This window comes from Haemaphysalis longicornis, unplaced genomic scaffold (assembly GCF_048455015.1).
Source record: "Haemaphysalis longicornis isolate Haplotype H1 unplaced genomic scaffold, Haemaphysalis longicornis Haplotype H1 scaffold_1, whole genome shotgun sequence".
NCBI classification, from domain to species: Eukaryota; Metazoa; Arthropoda; class Arachnida; order Ixodida; family Ixodidae; genus Haemaphysalis; species Haemaphysalis longicornis.
The window spans coordinates 402873549-402900779 of record NW_027526203.1 but is presented as its reverse complement, the minus strand read 5'-3'; the positions used below and the strand labels follow the sequence as shown (position 1 = coordinate 402900779).

General features: G+C 47.7%; 1 protein-coding gene across 4 annotated transcripts in view; it reads left to right on the top strand.

Annotated features, from left to right (window-relative positions):
- The window catches only part of Kcc (solute carrier family 12 member kcc), a 407686-nt gene that overhangs the window by 88655 nt on the left and 291800 nt on the right, over positions 1 to 27231 (top strand). The window contains exon 1 of one of the 4 annotated variants that reach the window (XM_077686850.1): positions 959 to 1348. The exons of the other annotated variants lie outside the window; for them this stretch is intronic. Coding sequence (XP_077542976.1) covers positions 1204 to 1348 — 145 coding nt within the window. The 5' untranslated portion in view covers positions 959 to 1203. Of the gene's footprint in view, positions 1 to 958; positions 1349 to 27231 lie in introns of those variants that run through there. 4 annotated transcript variants of the gene reach the window in all.

The window sequence follows — 27231 nt, the reverse complement described above, 5'->3', positions numbered from 1 at the left end:
ACATATTTGCCGGTATCTTGCGATTGTGTTTAGAAGCGTAACGCGCAGAGTATACGAGTACTGGCTTCCATGCGGAGGACGAACAGCACAAACTGTGGACTGCATGCAACCAAGTGATATTTTGAGTGCGTCATTCGGAGACCGGGACGAAAGAATACCATGCCTTATGGCGATTGCGCAGAAAGGAGAAAGCAAAAAACGGAAGAAAAAGATGGCCCAAGGTCCCCAGAAAACGGCAAGGACCGGTGAGGTTTTCTCGATTTGAGGTTATAAAATTTCTCCCCTTTTTAATGAATTGCAAGCCACGAGATATTTGGAAGTAGTATTTCAATTTTATATTTGATTTTTCTGGAAATGCAGAGGCGTGACACGCGCAGCTTATGCGGCTGCCGCCGCGTCGCTGATCCCCCGTTTCACGGGCTCGCCACATCCATCCTCATGCCAGAGAGGAGTATCCCTTCACTACGCGCGAGCGTAAACAAAAATGGACAAAAACGGCCCGCGTCGTCTGCTTCGCGTGCCGCTAAAAAAAGCAACCGATTTCAAGAGCATTGTGATGTGGCGCCGCCAAACGTAGATGCCGGCGCTGCTCTAGGAGCGAGAGTATCCCGCCTTTCCTATTCAAAGAGAAAAAGGGCAAAATGGAGGCGGAGCCCCGGGTTCGAGCCGCCGGTTCGGCCCGACGGCCGAGCGTCGTCTGCTTCCAAGGGGCTGTAGCATTGATTTTGAAGGTCCAAAAGGGAAAAGGCGGGTGCATGAACATTTCATGGCTACCTGAACGGCTGAGAAACGTTAGATAACGTGTTAAAAACGTATCATTTCACTTGGCAACGTCTGTGCGGGAAAATAAAGTTTTACGTGCCGGAAAAAAAAGAGGGGGCTTGCGTGCTGGGCGGACTTGTTTTCCCGCGCGGACAGACCACGGGGCGAGGAGGCCGCTCGCGGAGGGACACAGGCGCGCGTGCGCGGTGCATTGCAGCAACGGTTCGAGCGCCGGCGGGGCAGATCGCTCGAGCACTGCGACAAGACTGCAGGTCGACGCTGGCCGCTGGTTTCGTCCTTTACCTTGTGATCTCGCAAGCGTGCCAGTGACTCGGCGTGCTCAACGCGATCTGATTGTTTCCGGCGCGATCTGACGAGCTGGCGGGCGCTATGCCCTTGGTGCGCTGAGCCGGCGTGCACGGTCGACGCTTCGCCATCAACATGGAAGCTTCATCGACGACAACCGGCAAGTTCGAAGTGACGCAAGTCACAACTCCAGATTCGCTGGCCGGGCAGAATTCAACGCCACTGTCCCCTTCGATCGGCGATCAGGACTCGGACCCGTCAACCGTACGTTTGATCCCAGGTAAACACGCCTGCATACCCGTCGCGTTTTTTTTTTGTTCCACGCGGTCGCTTCGTGTTCAAAATGTGCGCTCGGCGGCGCCGTGCTCTTGGAAGTGCAAACAACGGGCGTAGGTGACGTAAGGTCCATCTTCATCGCGTCTTTGACGGGGATGGCTGTATGAATGTGGGCACGTTTAAAATCGAACTGAAACTGTGTTGAAGGAAAGCGTAGTGTTGTTTTTCCTTTGCAAATTCGTTTTCTTTTTGCAGTATACCTCTTTAGTATCTGTTTGTAATGCTCGAGCATTGCGATGGTCGAGCATTGCATTGCAGTAAATTGTGTACTAGTAATTTCTCGATAATTCTGTTGGTGTCGCACAATGGGTTTTGTGTTTTCATTTAGAGAAAAAGTTATTACTTCGTAGAAACGACAACACTGTAAGAACCTTAGACTTAAAATAAAGCCAGCCCTATGGCCCGCTATTATCCAAGACAGGAGAAGATCCGCAGAAATATAAGCCACTGCTGGGTAACTGCTTAGCTCGTTTCTTTTTTAGCATGACCTGTCTGTGCAGCAGCGTGTTAGCCAGGGGGCTGTTACTGTGTCAAAAACACCCAAATTTTCCGAGTACCCACCGAATACCCCTCCCTCTCCTTTCGACCTTTTTTTTTCGTCCGTTCCATTTACGCACCGCATCGTTATATTGAAATGTAAAAACAAAAATAAGGTTGCTGGCTTGATGACAAAAGTGGTTCCTTTTCTAAAAAGTAGATCAGTCCAGTAATGGTCTGGTACATTTGCGTTATTTTTCACCCGACTGTTGTTTTGCGAAAAGATATACGTTCTTTACGAATAAAGTCCTCGGAGTCCCGTGGGTGTGCATCGGTATTTTTATGCAGGTGTTACAGTGAGAGAAACAACTACCTGTTCCACTTTATTAAGGAAGAAAAGTGACTAAGATATTGTTTGGGCGCTGGCGCTCTTTCTTTTTATTTATTTTTTCATTTTGAACTGAAGCTTAACGTATGCGCTTAGATGCAACTGCGGGAATGATTCTGGCTGATCTACAAGATTTATTCGGTCCGGAAGAAACGCGCGCACTGCCGATCTATACCAGATGCCCAAGATATCGCTGAAGGTTCCTGTTTATAAAAGCGCCGCAAACGTGTAATCGTGGCGGGGTGGACGAGGGGATGACATTTCCGCATTATCAAAATGCTGAAACAAGGGTCGCCTGATATCTGCAACCCAGGTTGGGTTGAGCTATTCGGGAGCTATTTCTTTGCATTGCTCGGGCGAATGAATTGCCGTCTCGTAAGTGAAACGTCGCGCCTTTGTGTTCGTCATACGATGCCTTCACCATTCCTGTAGCTATGAGTGGAGGTGTGTTCAGTGCACAGAGGCATGAATGCCGAAGCGCCATTGCTTATTAGAGAAAGAATCGACCGTGGTGGATATATAAAAGACGGTGTCTGACGTTGCGAAGCCGGCTTATGTTCGTCACACGACACATTCACCATTGATGGAGCTGTGAACGTTTGTCCAACGTAGAAGGGCATGAATGCGGATATTCAAGTTCTTATTAAAGAAAGAACCCACCGTAATTGATGCGTGAAAAATGTTTCTGGCGTTGCGATGACCGCTACGGTTGCGCGTCATGCGAGAAGCCTCTTACCGTTATGTAAGCAGGTAGCGTAACGAAAACTGAACGTTTCGTGAAGCGATGAGAACAAAAGTCGATTCTGGATCTAAGTCGCGGGATGTTAATACCTCCTTCCATGCCGAACGCGAATGTTAGGTTCATCAGCGTACGTAAGCACTTAATCTGCAAAGGTAAAAGAAAACACGTGACTGTTTTTATTTCCGTGTTGCATTAACAGGACGTCTTGTCTTTTCTCAATGACGCACAAAGGCATGAAGACTTTATTTTTATCCCAAAGATTTTGTTGTCAAAAAGTTATGACAGCCGCACAAATGTTGTCCTGGCAAGCGTTCGCGTGTGCGTGAGAAGCTTTATTTGGCAAATAATTAATATACATTCATAACTCGCATTTTAGGTGCAAGGTTTTGGGCACATGTTGTATCAAAACAACAGTAGCTGATTGATTAAAAATAAAACTCGTTGAAATGTCTTGCTATTCCAGCTAATTGTCACCAGTTTTCCGCCAAATGGGGTGGCACACGTTGCCGTTTCTCATATAGAAACTGAGAGTACGAATGTGCTATAAATATCTTCACGTACTTCACGTTGAAATTATGGGTCGCATTTAGACCACTAGCCATTTCCAGAGTTCTTCAAGAGCTAACTGTGTTTGCGTATTTCTGAGATTAACGTGATCTCAACCGCCAATTTCACAATGTAACCATGTACCATAACGCCAGTAAAGTCAGTTATGAAGTTCAAACTCACTTAAATCCACGTAGCAACATTGCCTCGTAAGTAATTTTTTCCTTATTGTGTAACCCACCTACAAGAATTCACACCTGTGCGGCTCGTGAGAAAAAAAAAAAGACACGCCGTGTACATGGCGGCGCTGTGAAGAATTTAAAAGGAGCCTTCCTTTTGCTGCGAAGCGGTATATGTCTAACCCCTTCAGTTTTCATTCCGGTGACGCAGGTTTACTCGGCGCCGCTGCGGCGCTCCTCCTCGCCACCGCCTACACCGCTTTCACACCTGCTATTCCTCTCGCCACCACCGATGCCTCTTTCACAACCTGCGCAATCGGCTGGTAACGACGGTAGCGCCCTTATCTGGCGTTATCAGAACAACTTGCCCGCTTTGAACGCCGACGTGAGCCCATTCTTGCTCAGCATGACAGGCCTTCCGCGCGACATTTTCGCCTTTGTATTTCATGTTTAAGCACGCCCCCATCACCCGTTTCCGGTTGATGCGAGCACTGGTTGCGAGTGGAAGCACATAGAGTTTCTTAGTAAGTATACTAGAGGGGAAACTGCGCCTGGTAAGCCATGTCGTCGTGGGGAATCATGGGAAGACCCCCTTTTTGGCTTGGGCTTGGCAGGACAATTGGATTCTTAAGCGGTTTTGGGGATTTGCTTTCTTCACTATGCATTCACACGTTTACGAGCTACAAGAAAGCCGAAATCCTGCCTGTTCTGCGGCAGCCGTGTTCGGTGAAACAGCAGGCAGTACGAGATCGCACCTGACGTTGCTCATGCCGCAGTCGAAGGACATATGACTGAGCAGGTAATATGCCGCCGCGAAATTTGTAGCCGACGAAAAGAATAAACAAAACGTATTTGGACGAAGACGAGATACGACAGATACGGGCGCTTGTATGCGTCCTATCTTGTCATCGTCCACGACTGTTTAACGCCACGTTTTCTTTTTTCTTGTTAAACTAGCTGACGGTCGGTTCACCACGAAGGCAAATTTTTCATAGGGACGCTCAAAAAACTTTCCTAACTCTTCAAACAACTGGTTATTTGCAATAATGGTAAAATTAATAAAATCAGTGTCTCTAATGAGTCCCCCCCCCTCCCCCAAATATTAACATTGTTCGTAACTACAACCTTGGCCTGCGGAATAGCAGGCACAACCGTTCCGGCAAAAATACGCTTTACTTCCTTTTTCCTTAGTTTAAAACAGCCTGTTTTTATTTTCACATACATAATTGCACACTATTTTTCGCGTTTTTGTGGCACTTTGTTTAAATTTGCGGTCACTAAAACGTTTCAATCCCAACCAATGATGAAACTAAGGCGAGCGCAATGTATAATGGCGGCCCATGACGACACAGACGGCCTTGACGTGAGCCGCATAGACGCTAGCGTCAGATTCGTCTCTAGTGTATATTGTTAGAAACTCTATGTGGAAGCAAGTGGGCGTGCATGCACAGCTAGTCTTCATGCCGCTATTGATGACATGCGCGTTGTGCTGGCGGGAAATTTAAACGTGGAATCTCGCGGCTCAATGCCTCCTGTCAGCTGTCCTCAATGGTCGAGTGGTTTGGCTTTGGGTTGGTGTGTTACACAGTGAGTGAGATGCCTGCGACGCGGGACGGAAACGGACAGCCACATGTTTTTCCACTAGAATAAAGCTCGAGTCCTTCCAGGTTTTAACTCCCAATGGACGGACGCGTGACGGACAGCGGGAATCGAAGGAGCGTCTGCCGGAACAGTAGCGCAAATCGGTGCGAAAACAACAGAAAACCTTGCAGAAAAATTCATAGCGCATGCGGACAAGAACAAGAAAGGAGGGACACCACGGAGCGCTTTTTTAAACTCTGGAGTTAAGGGTAGTGCTTCTTGGTGTCTCCTTTCTTGCTCCTGGCCACACGTGTTATGAATTTTTCTGCAATGCAACACCGAGTCGCCGAGGAATCCGTACTCGTGAACAGAAGACCGATGCCGCCACCGTTTCTACTCTAAGTTCCAACTCGCCGAGTTGCTAGGAATCTCTCCCGGATGAACAGCAACGTCGACGCGAGAAAATATTTCTTGTTCAGCTTGCAGGGCTTTCAGAGCGACAATTTTGGCGGTGCCTTTTACGTCTCAGCACGTGCACATAACTGGTTGCTGGTTTATCAGGCACGTGTTGTGAGTGGAAGGAGGGGGGGGGGGGATGCACACGCAGATATAGGTTTCATGCTCTGACTAATGACATGTCCGCTGGGCTGTCGGGAGGTTTAAACGTGTACGTCCACCGCCCCAATGCGAACTTTCCGGTGTCCTCAGTGGTTGAGCGGTTTGTGTTGGTGTGTTACGCAGACAGTAAGATGCCTACAGCGTCACGTTTGTCGACTAGAATAAATATCGAGTCCTTCAAAGTTTTATTGTGCTAAGTGTTCATTGCTAGATCGCAAATTACAAACAAACGTGTTTTGTTTCGTGCATTTCCTGTACTACGCCCAGCTTCGCAGGTCATCTTTCTTCACAGATTGGTAGGGCGCTAATTTTTTGTAACTGCTTACTTCTGCAGAAACCACGGATACGCGTCTTGGTAACGTACTTACGCGTTTTTTAGCACGCGGTCGTTGGTTTGACAACAGCCTGTGGGCGCTTCATTTTTCGAATGAAAACAAAAATCGCCGTGGGCGCGAGATACCCAGGTGAACGAAATTAACCCTTAGCCCTCAACTGCGGCTGCCTCATGTCCGATGTGCAGCTTCTGCGGGTTAAACGTTAAACATTATTTTCGCTATGAAAACGTCCACGTTGAGGCGATTTATGTGGATTTTACTAGGTGGAATCCGTAACGCACACTGAGATGCGCTTCGTAGCCAAGAGTGAGTGTATACGTATCGCCACTTAAATCGCAAATCTAACTTCTACACCACGGGCAGAAGTCGCAGTATACGTGTTTATCTGGTATAAATCTACCTGTGGTGGTGCAGTACAGCGGTCGATAGTAAAACTGTGGTCTGGTGTCTGTAGTCGCCCCGTGACCGAGGTGAAAAATGCTGAGCTTCACAGGATCGCGCCGTCACCGTAGACACGTCGACTTGACCACGCATGCGCGTAGGGACTTTCGATTGGTGCTCAGCGCGTGCAGTCTTGCCGGCGCACCTTTCGGTAACACCGTCCTGCCCTGGGACTGAAACCCACTACTAGTTCATAACGAACAATCAAGTGAGTCCGCGAAACGTACATTTAAGCGTCGTAGATCTTTACATGGGTGCGGCATTCGAGCTTTACCGGCGCGGTGCGGCGATCCGCACGCCCCAATATTTGGTGCTCTCTCTCTCTCTCTCTCTCTCTCTCTCTCTCTCTCTCTCTCTCTCTCTCTCTCTCTCTCTCTCTCTCTCTCTCTCTCTCTCTCTACGTTTGCCTAGGAGCTACTTAAAGCAACCACCAACTAGGGGTCATGACTCTGGGATATACTTTCTCCAGATTTTTCTTTTAAATGCAGAGCATTTCAGTAACTCACGATGCCACCCGCGTTGACGTCCGTAGTCGTAGTCCGCACCGTCGTTGTCCGCACCCCTCCCCCTACACTATATAAAAAAAATACTATCCGGCGCCTGGTTTCGATCCCTCGACCCTGCGGGCGGAACGCAATGTACATGGTGCTCTACCCACTGCACCACAAAGCCGACACAGAATGGGACGCTACGAACGCGCCTTATATCCTTGACTCATTCAAACTACGTCAAGAAGCTGCTGATACAACGCATTCACTACCACCTACTCCCCAAACACTGGAGATGGGCCCAATTTTACGATGGTAAGCGAAATAAGTGACCGCCAAAAACAACGCGTTGTGGACTGCGCAGTAATGTGCCGGCACGTGCGAGAACCGCTCGCGCTGTTCGTTCCAGGCAGGGGGCGCGCGAGCACTGCGAAGGCGGGAAATTTGAACTGCTTTGGACAAACCTCCGTTCAATTCATCAAGAGAGAAGTGAGACAGGGAGGCGAAGAACGTGATGGGTAGTAGCAGTAAGCGGATAACGGTGCCAGAGGCCGTTATGGCGAATCACTGCTCTGCATTTACGGCAGCTTTCACGTTGAGTAGAACGGCTTTAATTTTCTTTTTAACTGTTGTCCCTGAAGCATCCTCTCTGTGGAATCGCCCATCACGATGAACGTTGAACAACTATAGTTATGCCTACGTACCGGCGAGTACTCTTTGTACATTATAGGGGACGTGTTTAAGTACCAACGGCGTACTTTTTTCTTCAGTTGTAGATAAAAAAAAAAAACGATCTTACAGCAGCTTTGTAAAGGATACCCATAAATCCGTTTGTTCGGCCAAGTCGGATAGTTCATTAGCAGTCACTTTCTAAACGGTGTAAGCCGAAAGTTTGTTAAAAGTGAGCTTCAGTTAACGCTCAGTCACTCATTATTGCTTGGGTCACCATGAAATGCATTTTGAGATAGCTATCACGTATGCGCACCTCCATAAATACGTCTCCGTTCCGTCTGACCACTGCCCTCGTTTCGTCCGCTGCATTGCGGAATCTTATAACAGCTTACGCGATCACAAACTGATTCAGTATTGTGTGTGAGAGAAAACCTGCAATGAAAGGTGAAACGGTCAGCCCCACGAACGGTAGGGCTTGCTACTCCAGATGGGGGTGAATACAGTGAGATGGTAGGAGGAAATTTAGAGCGCGAGAGAGAAAAAGAAAACAAAGAAAAAAGAAAACAAGAGGGTATAGGGGAGATGTACACATATATAAAGTGTATACGTTCAGAGATTGACGAGTGAAGAGCGAAATGGAACTCTTTTGGGAAGGCCATTCTATAGTTTGTCGACAGCAGTACTTCCTCTCCGTTGCGCCATAAAAACCCAACCATCATCATCATCAGTACTTCCTCTCCGGAACCAGCAGCAGTGGCAACAGAATAGCGGGTTAAACTCAGTGGAAGCGCACCTGCGAAAATAAAGCAGAACATGCGGGCCAAGTGTGGGCGCTGGACAAATTGAATAGTGCGGGACCAGCCTGCCTTTCTGCGTGTGTCATCTACCTTTTTAGTGCCCTTTTTTCCAAGACGAAGTACGTAGCCCCTGCAAGGTCGTAGGATGCAGTTTCTTGCCAAAGGAAGAAGTGCGTGTCACACGCTAACAGTTTTAGCTGCTATATATATTATGATTATTTGGATCTGTTAAAAATACGCGAAGTTGTTTACTCGATGCGTCCTGAAAAACTGTCTATTTTACCAGTAACCACTGCGCTCGCTGCCTTCGCTGTGTGACACGTTTCGATATGTAAAAGGTCGGACTAAGGAGAGGATGTCCAGAGCAAAATCTACCTATTGATGTTTCGCTTACACGACGTCTAAAGAGAGAGAAAAAGAACAGAAAAGTATTCGTGCGGGATTGATTGATTGATTGATTGATTGATTGATTGATTGATTGATTGATTGATTGATTGATTGATTGATTGATTGATTGATTGATTGATTGATTGATTGATTGATTGATTGATTGATTGATTGATTGATTGATTGATTGATTGATTGATTGATTGATTGATTGATTGATTGATTGATTGTGGGGTTTAACGCACCGACGCTACACAGGCGATGAGGCGCGCCGTAGTGGAGGGCTCAGGATTAATTTTGACCACCTGGGGATCTTTAACGTGAGCCGAAATCTCGAGCACGGGCGTTTTCGCTTTTCACCCCCATCAGAAAATTCAGCATTCGTGCGGGAACTGTGCGCGGAATGATTTAAAACCGCGTGGTGAGCATTTTCTTTTCTTTTTTTTTCTTTGTGTAAACACAGTTCTAAAAAATATTAGCGTGTTTGATGCGTCGAAGCTACTCCTGCGCTATGAGACGCCCCGTAGATTGCACGCCGGTAGAGCAACTTAGACCACCTGGGATATTTAATTTTTGCCGAGAGTCTAACATTTTTTTTGCTCAGCTTTGGGCCTCTGCTCGCACTACCCACCACCAGCACACCACTGCAACATTGGTGCGCATACCTTCCTCAAAGAGAGCGTTGATAGTGTTGTGGTTGATCTGAAGGAGGAAGTGCGTGGGAAGTTACGAAGCAGTTCACTCTTAACAAAAAATCTCGTAAAAGGGTAGTAACGGCTGTATTTACTAACTTCTTACGAACTTTACTACCTCCCAGAACGCTACGTAGGTCCTGCCACTAAATGTGGAACAGAGTGAACACTCTGTAACTCTCAATTCAGAGTAGACACCTTCGAAAAACAGCGTACTGAAATTTTCCGCTAAGATGACTCTGTCATTACGCCTAGTTTGATTTGCTTGTCACAGTTAGTTTGCTCATGGTGGAGTTGTACAATTCCCATCTGCTGTCAGTACATGCGCCTTCTACGGGAGAAGCCCATTGCTACAGAAAATGGTTGTAACTCGTGTTTCGTATAGAAATACGCAAAAACAAATCAGATTCGCCTGCTCGAACAGTTGGATGGAAGTTTTATCTTAGGAGGTATCGTTGATAGCTATCAGTCGTAGTTTTAATGTAAATAACACGACGACGCCGCTCCTAAGCCGCTCCAGCCGCATCACAAAGCCGCCGTTTAACGTACAACCCCATGTCGGCCTTATAGGATAAAGCTATGGGCCTTTCAAGCTTCATTAAGCTAATTAACTGAGAACTATGCTCAATCGCATAGTTAGAAACTGCCATGTTCTTGCACTCGTCGGGACGATGCCCCGGTAAATACGCTGGTAAATGAACTGTTGTCAAATTACAATTCAAAGCGCATTCATAATTCATTTTGCATTGCCATTTGGTATTCTACTTGCTTCGCGGTCGAATCATGGCAGCACGACTGAGTTCCGCTCTTTCTTTCTTTTTTCTTTGTTTCTTTCACGTCCTGCATTCGCAAGGTCTCCAGTCTGCTTTAGCTGCTTAGCTCTCAGTCGGTCAAGGAGGTGCAAGCTGCGGTGCCGTCGCGCAAGACGAGAGCGTATCGCGTTACCCATTACGCCACCGCATCGTGCGTGCCGCTGTGGGTAAAAGCCTGAGTGGTGACCTGTCCTTCCGGGGACCTAGCTAGGCAAAGCTACCACACTACGATTCCCCCCTTTTTTAGCCGCTGTCGCGTTGGCTTCGGATTTCAGGGGCTCTATTCTCGACTTTGCTTTGGTGCCGCACATCTTCAACAAGGCGGCCGTACGATTTTCTTTATTTGTTCCAGTTTTATCGCGTGCTTGCAGCTGACAAGACAGTTTTGTGTGCTTTTGCGAATTTGACGTCGACTCGAAAATTTCTGTTCTATAACATTGTTTTTTGCCTACTGGAAACGCCTCATTCTGCTCGCGTCTTTTATAGAGCTATAATGTGTCAATGAAGAAGCTTTGCACTCCGCCTTGAGTTGCTTGGCGAAACCAACCCGCAGTCATGCTTCTTCTGTGATTGGCTGAAAGCAGCTGACCTACATTAAACTATCGGCGGGAAAATCTGAAACTTTCGGTTGGATAAAATTCGCATAGATTCGTGCGAGAACTCGCTGGAATTTGTCGAGATTCGCCGCCATTAAGCGCCCAAACGTTAGGGTACTCCCCGCGCAATATGCTGCGTGTTTATGTTGCATAAATTTTGGTCCACTTTGCATAATACGTTTGCCAGTAATGGAATCCTGCGGCGAATGGAGGCTGATGACTGCCCCAAAGTGCTGAATATCTGCTCAATATTGCACGAATACTGGACAAGCTGTTTTTTTTTTTTTTTACTGCCTGCCTAGCCTCATGATTTTTGATGTTGGCTTATAAGTGGCTCGTTGTTGGGTCATGATGAGTAGTATACCTGTAAAGCGGCTGAAATACGGGGTAATCACGGAAAGGGTCGGCCCTGAACGCTAATATTGGCACGAGTGGGATAGCCAATATAGGTCCTATACTGGAAGTGGTTATTCCAAATTTTGGGACAATATTGGCAGGCTGCCTGAAAATTGCCAAACAAAAGTTGTGCATGTTTTCTGAGGGTTGCATCATTCGGCCTTTTTATATTGACCCACAGACGAAAAAAAAAATATCCTTCGGCGACTTTAGTTGCATTGCCGAGGGGGAAGGCGGTGTTTTTGCTATTTTCTGTCACCTAATTTATAGTTTAATTGGTTTTGCCTACCTTTAGCTTTATAGCTTATTTTAACGACGCCCAGGCACAGACTTTGCCTGGGCGTCGTAATACCAGGATGGCATCAAAGGAATAACTCTCTGATCGGCTTCCAATCCTCCCCACGAAAGTGAAAGACAATGTGAACAAGCACTCGTGTGGCTGGTGACGATCGATTAGTTATAAATCAAGAATAGGGCCCAGCTAAGCTTTGGGCGTTTTGGGACGGGCTCTTTAACGTAACGAAAAAATGCAAGGGAAACGGCAGAAAAACGTGCCCGTTGTAATTGTCTATTTTTCAGCGAGCAAGGCCGTCGAGCTGAAGCCGAGAAAGGTATGATTTTCCACTTGAAACTAAGAGCTGGTTATTCAGCATTTTCTGTCCCGTTAAGAGTTTGGTTTCTTTAAAACAAAAGTTAAGGAGAGCTTGCAGTCTGAATAGTGTACAAGCTACAAAAAGCTACTCACCTCTTCTGCTCAGCTAAACGGATGCCCTGAATTTGCCTTTAAGAAAAGAAATTCCCAGGAACATGCGAGGTGTTTGTACAAGACAGGCTTCGCATATACGTGTATATATATAAAGAGGAAAACTTCCTGTTGGCGCTTAGCGCGCCGCAGGCTTGTACCCGGTGGTTCCTTTATTTGGCTTTAATTCTTTGCTAAGTCGAGCCGAGCCACATCGGCCGGGAATGGAACCCGCGACCTGAAGCGTGCCATCACAATGCAACGCACCCAACAGGAAGGATATAGAAATAAAAAGGGTGCTTCTGATCTGTACAAACATCGAATGCTCTCATGTGGCACGAGCCCGTGAACTCTCTCAACCAACAAACCTTGTCTCCCTGGATCGATTTGACGCCAGCCTTGAACCTCTCGGATGGCCGTCCGTTACAGAGTGGATGTGTCCTTCGCGTCTGCTACACAAGTGCACCGATCGAATCTTGCCATCGTCCAGACGGCCCGCCCCGGGGCGGGTGCCGTTCAAGTCGCGGTCATAGTGGACCGGTGGCCGAGTCGGGCGCGTTTTTGGCATTCGTCGGTAGCGGAGAGCTCTTTGCATTTACGCGCACTCCTATTCGCCGACAACTGCGGTGCAGCCACGAGACACTATTGCGCACGCGTTGGCTGCATTTAGGAGAGATTGGTTTTCGATCGATGCGCTTGCACATTTAGCGGTGACCACGCCCGCGGACCCGCTGCACTTGACCGAACACAGCTGTTGCTACTTTGCGGCTGGCTGCTTTGGAAAAACCTGCAAGCCGGCACGCCGCCATTCGTTGCAGCTGCTCGTCGTTTCAAAAGGCACGTTTGGAAAACAATGCACCGTTCGGATTTCGGCGACGTACGTCATTTCGCACTGCCAGTTCTCAATCATTTGCTTATTTATGGCCTGGGCTCAAAATAGTGGCCCTGACGCGAAAGCCTTGTTTAGAAGTTAGCGATGCTAGTGGACGCCGCTAATCAACTTCCTTTTATGCTTGCTTCTTCGCTTTTTCGACACCTGTCCATCCCACGGCCCCTATGAAGTGTTTCTCGGCACACGAGGTCATCGGTTCGATTCATGTCCATCCCCTGGGCACTTTGTTGTAGTCTGAAGGTAAAGATGCTCGTGCACTCAGCGCTTGGTGCGTGTTTAATACTATGAAGTTGTTCAAATCAGCCCGCAGCACAGACTGTACCCGGGGTACCCCCGTTTACGGGATGGGTAATTTTTCAAGTTCGAGGGGTAAAAAAAATCGGGTGTGATTTTGGAAGTTTCCGACCGTGTACAGATCAGGATTTTTTTAAACATATAGTTGTATTTCCTTGAGCACGAAAATATTATCAACTCAATTGATAACTTCGAGGATAATTTTACCCTGGTAATTATTCTAGTGGCTCACGTTGACTTTTTGTTACTGTATTTTTATAGGACTTGGTTGAACTTGCAGTCCAACAATATCCGCGTTTTGGGAACGCTGTTCGCGTGAGCAATAAAAAAAAAGCCTTTTTTTGCATTGTGCAAAAGTGCTGAAGTGCAGCGCTGCGCGTTAATGATAGTCATGGACTTTCATCGCTTCATACGCAAAAGTGCTTCAAACACAGAGGGGCGTGTGAATGGTAGTTACAGACTTTTATCGCTCCCAGTGCATACCCTTGGGTGGGTACCGGGCAGAGAGACGTCGTATAGTCTGCGTGTTTTTGGGAGTTGTCATCTTACGACATCGAGTCGCTTCGATCTATGAATGAGCGTAATGTCAGTGGACCTTTTGTCATGGGCTGGCTCGCGAACATCAAGTAATTTCCTCCGAGGCCTATACTTGTGTTTTGAAAATTCTCTTCCACCATGCACGCGGGATATTGAAAAGATATTGAAAAAGAAAGCTGACGCTTATCCATTACTAGCCGATTGATCAACATACAAGAACAAGCACACGCTGATCGCAAACACGAGAAACATGAATCGCTGCCTTTTATGCAGGGAAATTAAACCCGGCTTCTTTTTAATGGGTGGGCGAAGTTATGTAAAGTACAGAAGGCTACTGTAACAAGCAAAATGAGTTCGTTCCGCGGAGCGCAGCCTTCCTGCAGCGTCTATTCAAAAATTTTCTTTCGCGCGTGGGCGCAGGTGTCCCATCTCTGAAATCGGTGTAACAAGATCGCTTTCCTTAGACGCAGGAAAGTTAGAGGGAGGCCTTTTTAATTTATGGCTGGAATTATGTGCAGGTTACTAAAGCTGATGTGACAAGTAAAATAATTTTTGTCCGGGGAGCGTGCATTTCCTTGAGTTTGTATCCAAAGCCTTTCTTTTGCGCGCCAGTGTAAGCGCCCCATCTGCAAAATCGGCGTTACTGTGGCTGAAGCCTTTCGCATTTTCCACTTTATGCTTCGCTTGCGCTAAATTAATGCGCACTAGAGCCAGGGGGTGACGCAGGTATGCGACGGCCGGCCCGGTGCAGCTAGTGCAGCTCGCCGTACATTGAGTACAATGCATGCCAATTTTCGCCCCTCTGCTCTACCAGTGGCAATTCTCTAATTTTTATGGCGAGATCCCTTACTGGAACAGTTTGTTCTCCATACGAAGTTTTCGTCGTCGTCATTATCATTACCATCATCATCATAACCGCCGTTGTCGTATTTGTGGCCGCGGAAAAACTGATTGCCGTCATCGTCTTTGTCGACCCAGGTTTGGCCGAGAAACAAAATATAAGCTCCTTGATACTCGCTCACGCTCTGTGGGGCCGCAACCTCATCTCCGAAGCGCCTGAAAAATGCGTCGGCCGTTGTACCTATTCGCGAGGCGCGGTCGGTTATTAGGCTCGTTTTTGATGCCCCTCGGGGACAGCAAACTGTCTTTGCGCTCCACCTTGTGCGCTTATCGAGTGTTCTTAATTGTATGTGAATATACAGTTAAACGTGGCTATAATGAAATTGACAAAAATTCACAATTTTTCGTTACATGGAGGTTTTTGTTACATGCAGGTTTCGAGCTAAGGCGGGCGAGAATAAAGAGAAATGAAACCGAGATGCTAGACATCAGTGATGGTGGACACACCCTTCAGTGATTCATTTCACAGTGAGAAGCTGCGTTATTCGCGCCTGCTGCTTTCCCACGAGTTTGGAGTGCCGTGCTTTCACACGGCACTCCAAAGAGGCAAGGTCACTTAACCCGCTTTTCACAAACGGAACTTGAATATCACTTTTGCGCTTTGGCGCGTTTCAAGGACCGAACTTATGCTGAAAGGACGCATTTTCGCCAGCTTGATGCTCTTTTCCGCACTCAAAATTGGCGAGAGGTTGCTAGTCTGAGATACTTTTAGATGCGACGCATCTCTTTAACTCGCCTTGTCCCTCCGGCGTCTTCCGTAGTCCGCAGTCCCCATACCTCCCCCATTCTCCTCGCCGCGCCAGCTGCGCGCTAACGCCGCTCTCACCGCAGCGCCATCTGCGTGTTAGCGCTCGCTCCCGTCGCCGTGCCAGCTGTGCGTCAGCGCGCGTTAGCGCTCGGTTAAACATCGAACACATGCGCATGCGCTGTTCTCTCTCATTCCCCTCACCGTTAACGCGCGGTACATATAAACGCGGTAACTGCGCCTCTCCGCTCAGTCGTTCCGCCGCTCCGATGACATCCGATGACCACCGATGATTTGAATGGAGACTAACAGGCCTGCTATCGCGATGGTCGGCGCAACCGTACGTAATATATTGGAAACAACAACAAATTGACACGCTAAATGGAAACAACATAACGGAAACGCAACGGAAACCCCACGATGCGTCGCATCTACCCATGGTTCCCCTCGCGGGAAGATGGTGTAATTTTTTCTTCTTCCTTCTTTCTACTGATTTTCTTTCTTCTCTCGACGTTCTTTGTTGCCGGTTGAGGCGTCATTCAAAATTGCTAGCTCTTCTTGGAAATTCAAAACTTCTTGTTTACTGGCAGTAGAACTCATCACCGACGAACCGACATCACAGATACTAGTGGAGACGCGCGACTACACGCCGACAGGCAGGCCTATCACGGAACAGACACCGCACTCACATGTGGAAACGGACGGTGGTTTGCGGTGCGGGCGAAATTCGCTAAATTAGTTCATTTATCCTTGCGATTTTTCAGAAAAAGTGCAAAAAGTAATGACTAAGCAGCAGCACAGCGAATTCGCTATATCATGGTTAACCTGTCGCAACGCCTTCTTTACACATAGGTCGTAAACACATGGGTTTCAATGCGGCTGGTTATGGGGAATTGAAAAACTTTGTAAACTCCAAACATTCGTGGCATAGAGGTTTGTTACATCCAGGTCTAACGGTACTTGCAATGTACATTTACCTCTACGGCTTGAATTCGTTTCCGTTGCCATGTTCGCCGACGGGACGGTTCTAATTTAGTCATCTTGCAAGGGGACTGTCCTACCTTTGCGGTTGAAATGAGGCTACCGTTTCTCGCTGTTGGTTATCGACTCTTCCGATGCCGACAACGGAGTGGGGGAATGTTGAAAAGGGCAACATGCCCCGCGGTGGCGTGGCAGTGATCGGCGTGCATCCAGCGTTCTTCTCTGCTAGCGCGGCTCGAAACATCTTCCTGTTGAAACGAAAATAGATGGTTTCCCAGCCCCGGAGAAGACATTGTTTGCTTTGGGACTGCTCTCTCCGGCGGTGCTGCTGCCAAGTCTGCAGTGACTCGTTTTCCCTGAATTAATGTATAGCCACGAATGAACAACAGCTACAGAAAGCTGATAGCTGATGCCTGGGTAACAAATAGCGAACGCCGAGCGCCTCAAATACAATCAATCAAGGGCAAGGTGCGTCATTCGGGGCCTATAGACTGTGTGTCTAAATGCATTCAAATGGCGCTACAACCAAGGAATCTCTAGTGGATGAGTCAAGGGTTCGAAGAAAAATTCGTCTGGTCACGCAGTATATGAAGAAACAATAATGCTTTCAGTGACCAAGTCAAAACATGTTGAAAAACTTTGAGGAACCCGTATGGGTTCCTTGCTCACAGTGGGAACAATAAGGAACCCCGTACAAATTTCGAAATGTTTTTAACTGTTTTTTTTTTTGCTTGGTAAGTGACTGAATTACTGTTTGTTCAAGCAAGCAACCCAAAGTTCTGTTCACGTAACGTTCCGGAACAATACTTACAAATGAAGCATATATGCTATTATATCCTGCTGAACTCATTGTCAATCTGGTGAGGGTTGAAATAGACCTTGGGGCGCGAATTTCATGGAAAGAGTGCGGACGTTCTACCTTGTCCATAAATTTAGCGGCATCACGTCCTTCCTCTGTGAATAAGCGACGGGCTAACTATAGCCGCGTAATTTGGTATAAGTGAGCAGTAAATTCGGTTGGGTCATTGAGATCCCGCAGGGACGCAATGTAGACATCCCGCCTTGAATTTCATGTCGCCGGGGAGATTTCTCAGGTTGACTGCATATTAATGCGCCTACATCTTACACGATTCCTCGCGGCGTCGGTGGGGAGCGGGATCCATCGTCTCCCCTCAAGAGCGGGCTCACGATTCCGCCTTTCTCTTCACCGGAGCGCGCGGAGCGGTGGCTCCTCACCAAGGCTCTTCACGAGCGGACGCTGCACGGAAAGCCCCTTGTAGTACTGTGGATGACGTTGTTCCCTCCCTGCCGAAGCACCCTGGGCTGCTTTCCGTATTTCTCCGATCTTGGATTCATGCAGATGGCTTCCGGCTGTTTGTGGCTTACGCGCGTGCACAACGTTTCGAGACACTGCAACTGTGCCGTTAAACAATTTAACTGTGCTTGTTGACAACGTTTTGAAAGCGTTTAAGATTTAGAAAAAAAAAGTGGAAGAAGGGTGTAGCCCGAAACAACCCATTCCCGTTTGAACCCGTCCCGCTTGAACCCATTCCCGAAACGCCCTTCCCGTTTGAGCGCTTCCCATTTCTACCTGTTCCCACAACACCCTTCCCGTTTGAACCCGCTCCCAAAACGCCCGCCTCAAATAGTTCACATAACTTTCTGAGCTCGCAGTGCGCTTTTAGCCTCCAATATTGCGCTGGGCAAGGCCGTGTAGGTTATTGAGTAAGTAGTACAACATATTTTACTAATTTCTTGCCTAATTATTTGGCGCGGGGGCAAATTCTATTTCACCTTGACTCTAACTCTACTCGGTAGATGGCGCCACGGACACGGTTTTTTTTTATAGCTCTACAGGCGATGGCTACAGTATTCTCAAAACAACTACAGTTATTGTGAACTACAACAACAAAATTATGCGTGATTTGCTTTGAATCTAATTCATCAGGTGTTGCTACTTGCGCCGCGGCAGCCGGAATACGCAAATCACAAACGGTGTGCTAACAGGTAAACACGGTAAATGGTGACGAAAACACGGTAACGATATGCTAAAACTCTCTATTATGGACGGATAACTACCTAAATGTTTGCTTTTGCTTTTCCATGTACTGCGTGCCCGCCTATGTATTATCCGTAAAAGGTACACGCAAGAAAATACAGCTTGCGGTGTTTAACGCCTGGATGAAAAATTTGTGCGAACCATTTCCTCCAAGCAAAAATTTCAGCTTTAGACTTCAATGGCCATTCTTTTACAGATATGTGCATATAAAGTGGCCCTTGGCCACACATTAAAATTTACCATACCACTGGCTTGGTCCATAATAGTTACCGCGTTCATAAAATACGTTTTTTTTTCTGTAGTTTGCTAGATTTGGTAATTATATTTCGCGAGACCTTTTTCCTGCGTATAAATAAAACAGTAGCCCTGTACTACCCCTTATAAATTAATAGTTGCATTTGTTAAAACACCCAACTTCTTTTTCGGAAAGAGGTCCGGACGCTACAAACTGGCATTGCGACCGCGGAAAGGTTCTATTTTGTGAATTCTCGTCCTTTCTTTTTTGTATGTGTTGCATATAAGTGCATGTGCATTCGTATATGCAACCGTAAGGGCTGGAACCATCGCCGCTGACGCGGAATATGCATGCGAGCAACACGTTCCGAAGAGCTCGATAAACGCAGAAGACGGAAGGGCGTGGTTTGAGCTGTACGTAATTCACCAACGCTCTACGGGGCGGACATAACTCAGCAACCTACGGGTTATTGTTTAATTGGCGCCGCGTATCGTACAACGGACCATTGCGAAAAGGTTGCAGGTTAATAGGGCGTCTGCATATCTTTGGCTCAGCCAGCCGTAACTTTTTTTATGAGGTTAAAATACAGTCGGACGTAAGTATAATTTCGAAAATCGCACGCCTCGGTCCGACTCACCCTAGTCGAAACTGGGTTCCTTATTGCTAAATGGGAAAATACGAAACGGGAAGGGCGTTTTGTACCGGGTTGAAGCGGCACGGAACAAACGAGAAGGTTCAAATGGGAACGGGTTCAAATGGGAACAAGCGAAATGGGAAAGGGCGAAAGGGGAATGTCGTTTTGCGGCTGGTTGAAACTGGAGGGAACAAGTGGGAAGGATGAAATGGGAATGGGTTCAAACGGGAACCTCCCGACACGCAAGGATGGGCACTTGACGAGGTTTGAGCGCGCATGTCAAAGAACCGCGGATAGTCTAAGCGAAGGCCTCCCATAAAGTGCTTATTCTGTGTGTAATTTCATCCCGCGAATCCCCAAATTTGAATTTCGTTCTTGAATGGGGAGAAGGGTCTGAGTAGCGCCCCCTTCGTCCTCCTTCTCACTCACACCTCCGTTCCCTCCGGTACCATGCTCCACCGGGCGGGCAGATGTTGCGGAAATATTGTTTGGTTTGTAAAGAATTATGGGTCAGCCCGGGGATTTTTAAATGCAGAGCATTTCTTTAACTCGCACTGTCACCCGTCGTCCCTCGGCGTTGTCCGCTCTCAACAACAGGTGCGGGCGCGCATGCGCGTGCTCCCGCGCTGAAAGAGGCGTTGCAGCAGCAGGTGCCACCTCCTCTCCCTCTACTGCGCGCGCTAAGGCAGCGGCGAAGCGTCAGCGTCGAGCGGCCGATCCCGAGCGTCGAGAACGAGAGGCCGCCGCCAGTCGTCAGCTTCGAGCTGCGGATCCATCGAATCGAGAGCGAGACACGGCTTCGAAACGTCAGCGGCGAGCGGCGGACCCCGCGTTACGAGAACGAGATGCCGCGGTCGGCCTTGTTGACGTAGTCCACGACGTACGCCGCGCACGCGTAGTGGTCGAGGATGATCTGCAGGTCCATGTTGGAGTCGAGAACCCGTCCGATCCACGGGTTGAACGCGTTCACGCGCTTCTCGGCGGGGGTCCTCGCGTGAAGCATGCACGGACGCGACGCGCCAGCCCGCAGAATCTCCGAGTACTCCTCCCCGGACCGCACGTCGAAGGCGCGCAGGAACTCGTCCAAGCTCGCAAACTCCCCGTGCTCCAAGGCCTCGTGCATTTCGTCGTACTTGGCCTTCAAGCGCCGTCGACGCACCCGTACGACAACAACAACTACAACTACCACCGCCAACTACCACAACCTACGCCACGTGACCACCCCCAATGCTCTGCATTTACTCGTGTCCCTCGCGCGGGGGCATGCGACGGGGGCACTTTTTTAAAGCGAAGCTTTCTAATACTTCACTGATGGCGTCGATTTCGGATCAAAGCCCACTGTAGGAAAGCCGACGTAGTGGGTTTCACAAATAGATGATGACGATAATCGAAGGCACATCAAGCGCCTCAAGAAAAAAAAAAAAAAAAACGCTTCCCGTGGTCGGAATCGAACCTGGGTCCCTCGCGTTATGCAGCCGACGTCTACCGGATCGCACCATTCCGACGCGGTCCAAGCTGTTGGGATTTTGGACTTTGACTGAGGTTGGAGGGGAGAAAGCTTCGCGTTTTAACCCTCTGTCTCTCAAGAAAGAGGCTTTGATTTTTTATGAATATTAGGGAGAAAAGTATGGCTGCGTGTTAAATCTACGGCTCCCGAATCTTTCAGTAATAATTTTCTATTGGCCGGTGCTGCTGCCAACTTGAGCAGCTGTGGAAACTTCTTACGCTTCTTCGGTATTTGACTCCGCATTCTATTACTGTGCTCATTTCACCTGCGTGGTGTGCCAGAACACGAGGTCGCCGGTTCGACTTCCGGCCATGGTGGTTGTTTTTCTGATGGAAGTGAAGAACGAACACGCCCCTGAGTACGAGAATTTTGTGTACCTTGAAGATTTCTCGGCTGATCTATATCGCTCCTCATTCTTACAATATCGCATGCCTCTCCGTGCAAACCTAGCTCCGCAGATAACACCTCGATCCGAATTTCTACAGTTTGCCGATTCGATAAGCCATAAAATGTATCCATTCTGTTGTGAGGCCGTGCTTTTTCTCTCTCCCCCCCACCCCCCATTTATGGCTGTTTTTACGATTTTTATTCTCCTACGGAGTTCCTACCTTTAAAGCTAAATTAGAGCCGTATTTTTAAAACAAAATGGTGTAAATTTCTTCTTTCATTTTTTTAAAGGAAGAACATTTTCGAACCGCGTGAAGCGTGGTGATACATTTCAGTCACTTAGCGCATCAAAGCAATTAGCACCGCTCAGTTTTTATGTGAGGAACAATGGAAGAAACAAGCTTATAAACATGTTTCTTGTTTCTACTCAGCCATGCAAGGGTTTACTATAAGCTCGCACCAACTCCCTCGGTCGCTACCGCTCAAAATCTTTTTGCGTTAGCATTCCTAGCGGCTGTAAATAGACCATTTATCGATTAACGATTGCGCAGGAAGCCTGTTTCGAGCACACTCGGTTAACTTGTTACCACCGACTGGATTATTCACGGTGGGCCATTTCTTTTATGCGTACGCAGACCTCGGGCTGTGGAATATTTTATAAGCCTAACATCTCGTGAACAGATGACCGTGCTGCCAAAAACAATTTTTTGCGCCCTGAAACAATGGCGGAAACAAAAAAAGGCGTGCTTTTTATCAGGCGAAAACAAACTGCATATTTAATGCCGATGTCCCGTACGACAACTGTTAAAGGTTACTTAAAATACGAATGTTTCACAAGCACTCAGTTGAGCCACTCAACCGAACCTTAATACTGAGTGGCCAATATATAGCCAACTTCTGTTGCATTCGCGTTGTTAAATTCCACCGTTGCGGCTGTTTCATAATCGAGGCTGAAAGCAGAAGCCCCCGTGAGTCGAGACATCGACGCACTTTAAAGATCTACAGGCGGTTCAAGCTAATCCGTATGCCGCCTGTACGGCGCGCCTCATGTGCTGCTTGGCGCTTAAAGCCTAATTCCAATCGAATGATTTAAAATAACTCCTGCCTGAGACAAAACGTATATCGCGTTTGAACTGCGTTTTCAATGACCACTAGGTCGCCCTACCACAATTTCAGTGCTGGCCTCTGTACGCTACTTTCTCCTAGCTGAACTTTTACGTGTGCAAGAGTTTCACGCCATCCCAGACACAATATAAGTTTTCGATTCGAGAACTGAGCTAGTCGCTATAGTGGCGGATGCGCAGTGCAGCGGAGCCGGTGATTTTCGCGAGGGGTTGCGAGGTTCGCTCCTTCCAGGCGATCAATGTATGCGAACTGCGTATAAACGCTGGAAATAGGCTTCTTTCAAGTGGCTGCTGTACAGTCAAACACTGCTACGGTGGGGTGTCACGTGGGTGCGGTTCTGCTCGGTATTTGCACGGACGACCCCTGAGTAGACCATTGCGCGAGGCGTCCGATTATTATTTTTTGCGGCTGTCAGGGTTCTGGCGGGTTTGCGTTAGTGCATGTTGAGCCCGAGTGTATGCGAAAAAAAAAAAAGGCTGACGGTTAATTTGCAACACTAACGAGCTCAAGAAGCAAAATTAAAAAAAAAGAGTAAGAAACAATGCCCCGGTACCGCTTGCTCTGCGGGCCTCCTGCAGCAGGCGAACAATGAGAATACAGCATGCGCAGTGAAGTTATACAAACGTTTAGGAGTTGGCCCTGGCTCTTTACAGTAAAATAGATGGGCGTTCATGTCAGGAATGTGGTCCCAGAGACGACTGTAACTTGTGTTGTGATGCTCATAAATTGGCACGTTTTGTCTGCTCAGACGTCTTTTAAACCGCGACCAGCTTTAGCCCAACAATTAGCATAGAATATTAAATACCACAGTTTTACGGCGGATAATATGGCACCGCCGGTTTCATAGTCATCCTGGAAGCCTCCGCGGGGAGACGGCCGCGAAACAAGTTCCACTTTGATCTTCATCAAGCATGGTGGTCCGCTGGGATCAAGCTATAAACATACCAGGTTTCAAACGGGGGGCCGAAGAAAGAAAAAAAGCCCTTTTGAATCGCGGTTTAGTTCAGGCGGCGTCATTTGATTCCAGTACAGTTTCGGTTCGACGAAAACAAATAGCGTAACGGTTCGGGGAATGGTTCGCGAGCGTGAACGAGCGTTGAACTGGTTCACAAGCCTGTTCGGTACGAGTGAATGACAACGAAATAAAAAAAAATGATATTGCGGTGCTTAACGTCCCAAGACAAGAGTTCAACTAGACGCCGTAGACGAATTGCGCAGACCACCGACTTAAGCAAGCCTTTGGCATCGCGCCGCCTGTCATGCTACTGCCCTGGATGCCTTCAATAAGCAACGAAGCTCCAACGTAAAGCACCCCTTTCTCACACGCTCACGCACGCACGCACGCACGCACGCACGCACGCACGCACGCACGCACGCACGCACGCACTGGGCGTTCACTTGGCCAGTAAAGAGCAGCTTTTCAGGTAGCTCGTGTTCGGGTACCAGCGGTCGATGAACACGATTTATGCCGCGTTGCCACGGCATATGTCTGCTGAACTATAGATGCAAGCAACCACGGAAACGCAGACAAAGAAATAGCCCGACAAAAGTGCATGAGTGCGTGAGAAAGGCGGGCTGATGTACAGGGGTCTGGTGGTCGCGCCCCGAAATGGACTAATCAAGTCCTAAAGGGAAAAAGAAACTTGGCATTATAATATTTTGTGTATCTTGTTTTCTACTATAGTGTTTAAAAACTCGCGTAGATCGTAATTAGCTAAACACGCAAAAAATTCTGGAGTCAAGTTGATTAGGGACAGAGTATTTTAAATGCAGAGCATTTCAGTAACTCACGATGTCACCCGTGTTGACGTCCGTAGTCCGCACCGCACCCCTCCCTACTATATAAAAAAAATACTATCCGGCGCCCGGTTTCGATCCCTCGACCCTGCGGGCGGAACGCAATGTACATGGTGCTCTACCCACTGCGCCACAAAGCCGACACAGAATGGGACACTACGAACGCGCCTTATATCGTTGACTCATTCAAATTACTGCTGACGAGCGCTCTCTCGTCAGCAGTTGCCACAAGTGCAACAACATTAACGTAACGCAAACTACTTAACGTCGTGCGCCCCCGGAAATGCTCTGCATTTGATCGTGCCCCTCGCGAGGGGGATGTTTCACTGCGTTTTCTCTCGGTCGCGGTACCCGTGGCGCCATCTGGCGGAGGCGCGGCACAACTCGTAACACTTTCTTTGAAAAAGCGCCTCGAAAGCGCGGCAAATATGAAATAGGGATGACGCGCTTTCGAGGCAATCCGCCGACGCGGCTGCTTTGTGTACAGACTCGGCGGCGAGCGTCCTGGGATTCTGGTGCCGACCGAACCCCATTTTTGAGGCAGACCCATACACTACACTTCCGTAGTCGATACGGGACCTGACAAGACTGTTAAAAACACGTAAAAAGGCATGTTGTATCTGCACCGTATGACTGGCGGGAAAGGACTTTTAAGATGTTCATACCCTTCATGCATTTCATTTTAAGTTGTTTGTTTTTGTTCCGGAAGTCTCTGCTCTACACCCGAAGTGTGAGCCAAAAAGTCAGTTTGGCAACAAAACAAGAAAAGTCATTGCCAATACGGGGATGCGGCCTCAAGAATGCACCGGGGAAAGCAGCGTGGAGTTTATTTCAATTTTGAATGTCTCGCAGGCTCGCGAATACGCGCCGTGAGGTCCTTGGCAATTCACACAAAGCAATTGATTAGAAGGACAATTATCAGAGTGATGACCTTGTTTCGGGTGATGCCTGATGCCTGCTGCCTTTATATGGCTTCTTAAAAAACTCAGCGGACTTGTCCATCACGCGTACCCAGGACGAATGGGCCGTCAGCACGGGGCGCGCTACCTTCTCAGTGAGGGCTCGTCTTATTATGCCAACGTTGAGACAAACGAGTGATATCTGAACGGAAATATACGCTTTCTTTGCTTCTGCGTTTATTCCACGTTTATATATATATATATATATATATATATATATATATATATATATATATATATATATATATATATATATATTCTGTGATCTCTAGGCCGGGCTGAACAATTTTGCTTCTTACAAATAGAGAGAGAGAGAGAGAGAGAGAGAGAGAGAGAGAGAGAGAGAGAGAGAGAGAGAGAGAGAGAGAGAGAGAGAGAGAGAGAGAGAGAGAGAGAGAGAGAGAGAGAGAGAGAGAGAGAGAGAGAGAGAGACATTTAATTGAGCTAAACAAGAGACACATACGGTTACGTGGACGACGGCACCACGCAAATGACTGTGTTTGCGCGAACGGCGGCGCTGGACTTCCCGGTGACGTGGCCCACGGAAAAGCAGCGCGATCGACAACGCTGCATCGCTCTTGTAGGTGACGTTGTGAGCCTGCATATACAATGCTGCGCAATCGTAGACGATGAGAGCAGCAGGGCGAGGAGTTTGAATTTGAATTTGAGGAGTTTGAAGAATTTGATCGCGAAGTATATATAGGCAGGATCGCCACAAGGTGCTAGAACTCGTGGCGTGTTTCATAAAATTCAACACTACCCATCGAAAAGAAAACATTACGCATATTTGCGGCAAAAATAAGTACGTATCTGACAGTAGCAGCGCATTTTAATTAAATATAGATGTGGGATCGGTTTTGTGGTACCAAATAAAAAACCGCATTGAAAACGGTGCTGAAGAAACAATATATACAAACGTAACCTCGAGCTGTTCCAAGAGCAATGGAAACAAAGGCCCGAACAGATGGCGCGCTAGCAGTGAGAACGGGTAAAATTGAATGCGATTGAGCAATCGTCAATTGGCTTCATCATGTGAGGAGGGAGGGGAAGAACGTGCAGGTGGCAGAGAGGAAGGGCGGTTCGGTGGCAGGGGCAGAAGGGGCTTATCTTTCGACAACGTTTGCGGGGAAGCAGGCAGATACGCAGCCAATTTTTTTGTCGTCGCGTTTCATGTGTATACGGCTGCACCCTCGGTCAACTCGGAACACTTCTAGCTTACAAACTAATTTTTTTACACCCTTTTTGGCCGAAAAGGATGTAAAAAGTTGTCCCATGGCGCACACCTTTAAAAGGTGTTTTGGCTAAAAAGGGGTGCAAGGATAAAGAAAGGGCGTTGGTGTGAACACTGTAAAGAAAGGTTGTAAGGTTGCTGAACACCTTAAAATAAAGGCGCAGCTACACGCGACAATGTGGATCGGCTGAGAGCGCGCCATGACATAGACACATTCAACACGCACAAGTCGCACATGGACCACAATTCGATTGAGCAAGTAAACGAACGGGATGCATGGGGAGAGCGAGTACATTCTTACAAATATATATGCTCTTCTTGCTTTTATAGCCAGCAGAGGAAAGTTTCCGGTAGAGTCGGTGGGCTTGTCGCAAAAATCAGATATTTTAGCGCCAATTTTGGAATTACGCATTTTAATGTGAGAATATACTAGTCAGCGTGTAAATTTGCAAATAATTTTTAATCGTGATGTAGTTATTATATTCAAGAAGTCATAGAGTGTTATTAAATACCGAACACCTATTCCACACCATTTGAACACTCATCAAAAAGGGTTGTTCATTATTTCAACACCCTTTTTCCCACAAGGGAGTAAAGCTACAAATTAGGATGTTGGAAACTAAGAAAAAGGGTGTGAAAGACCGCCAACTAAGAA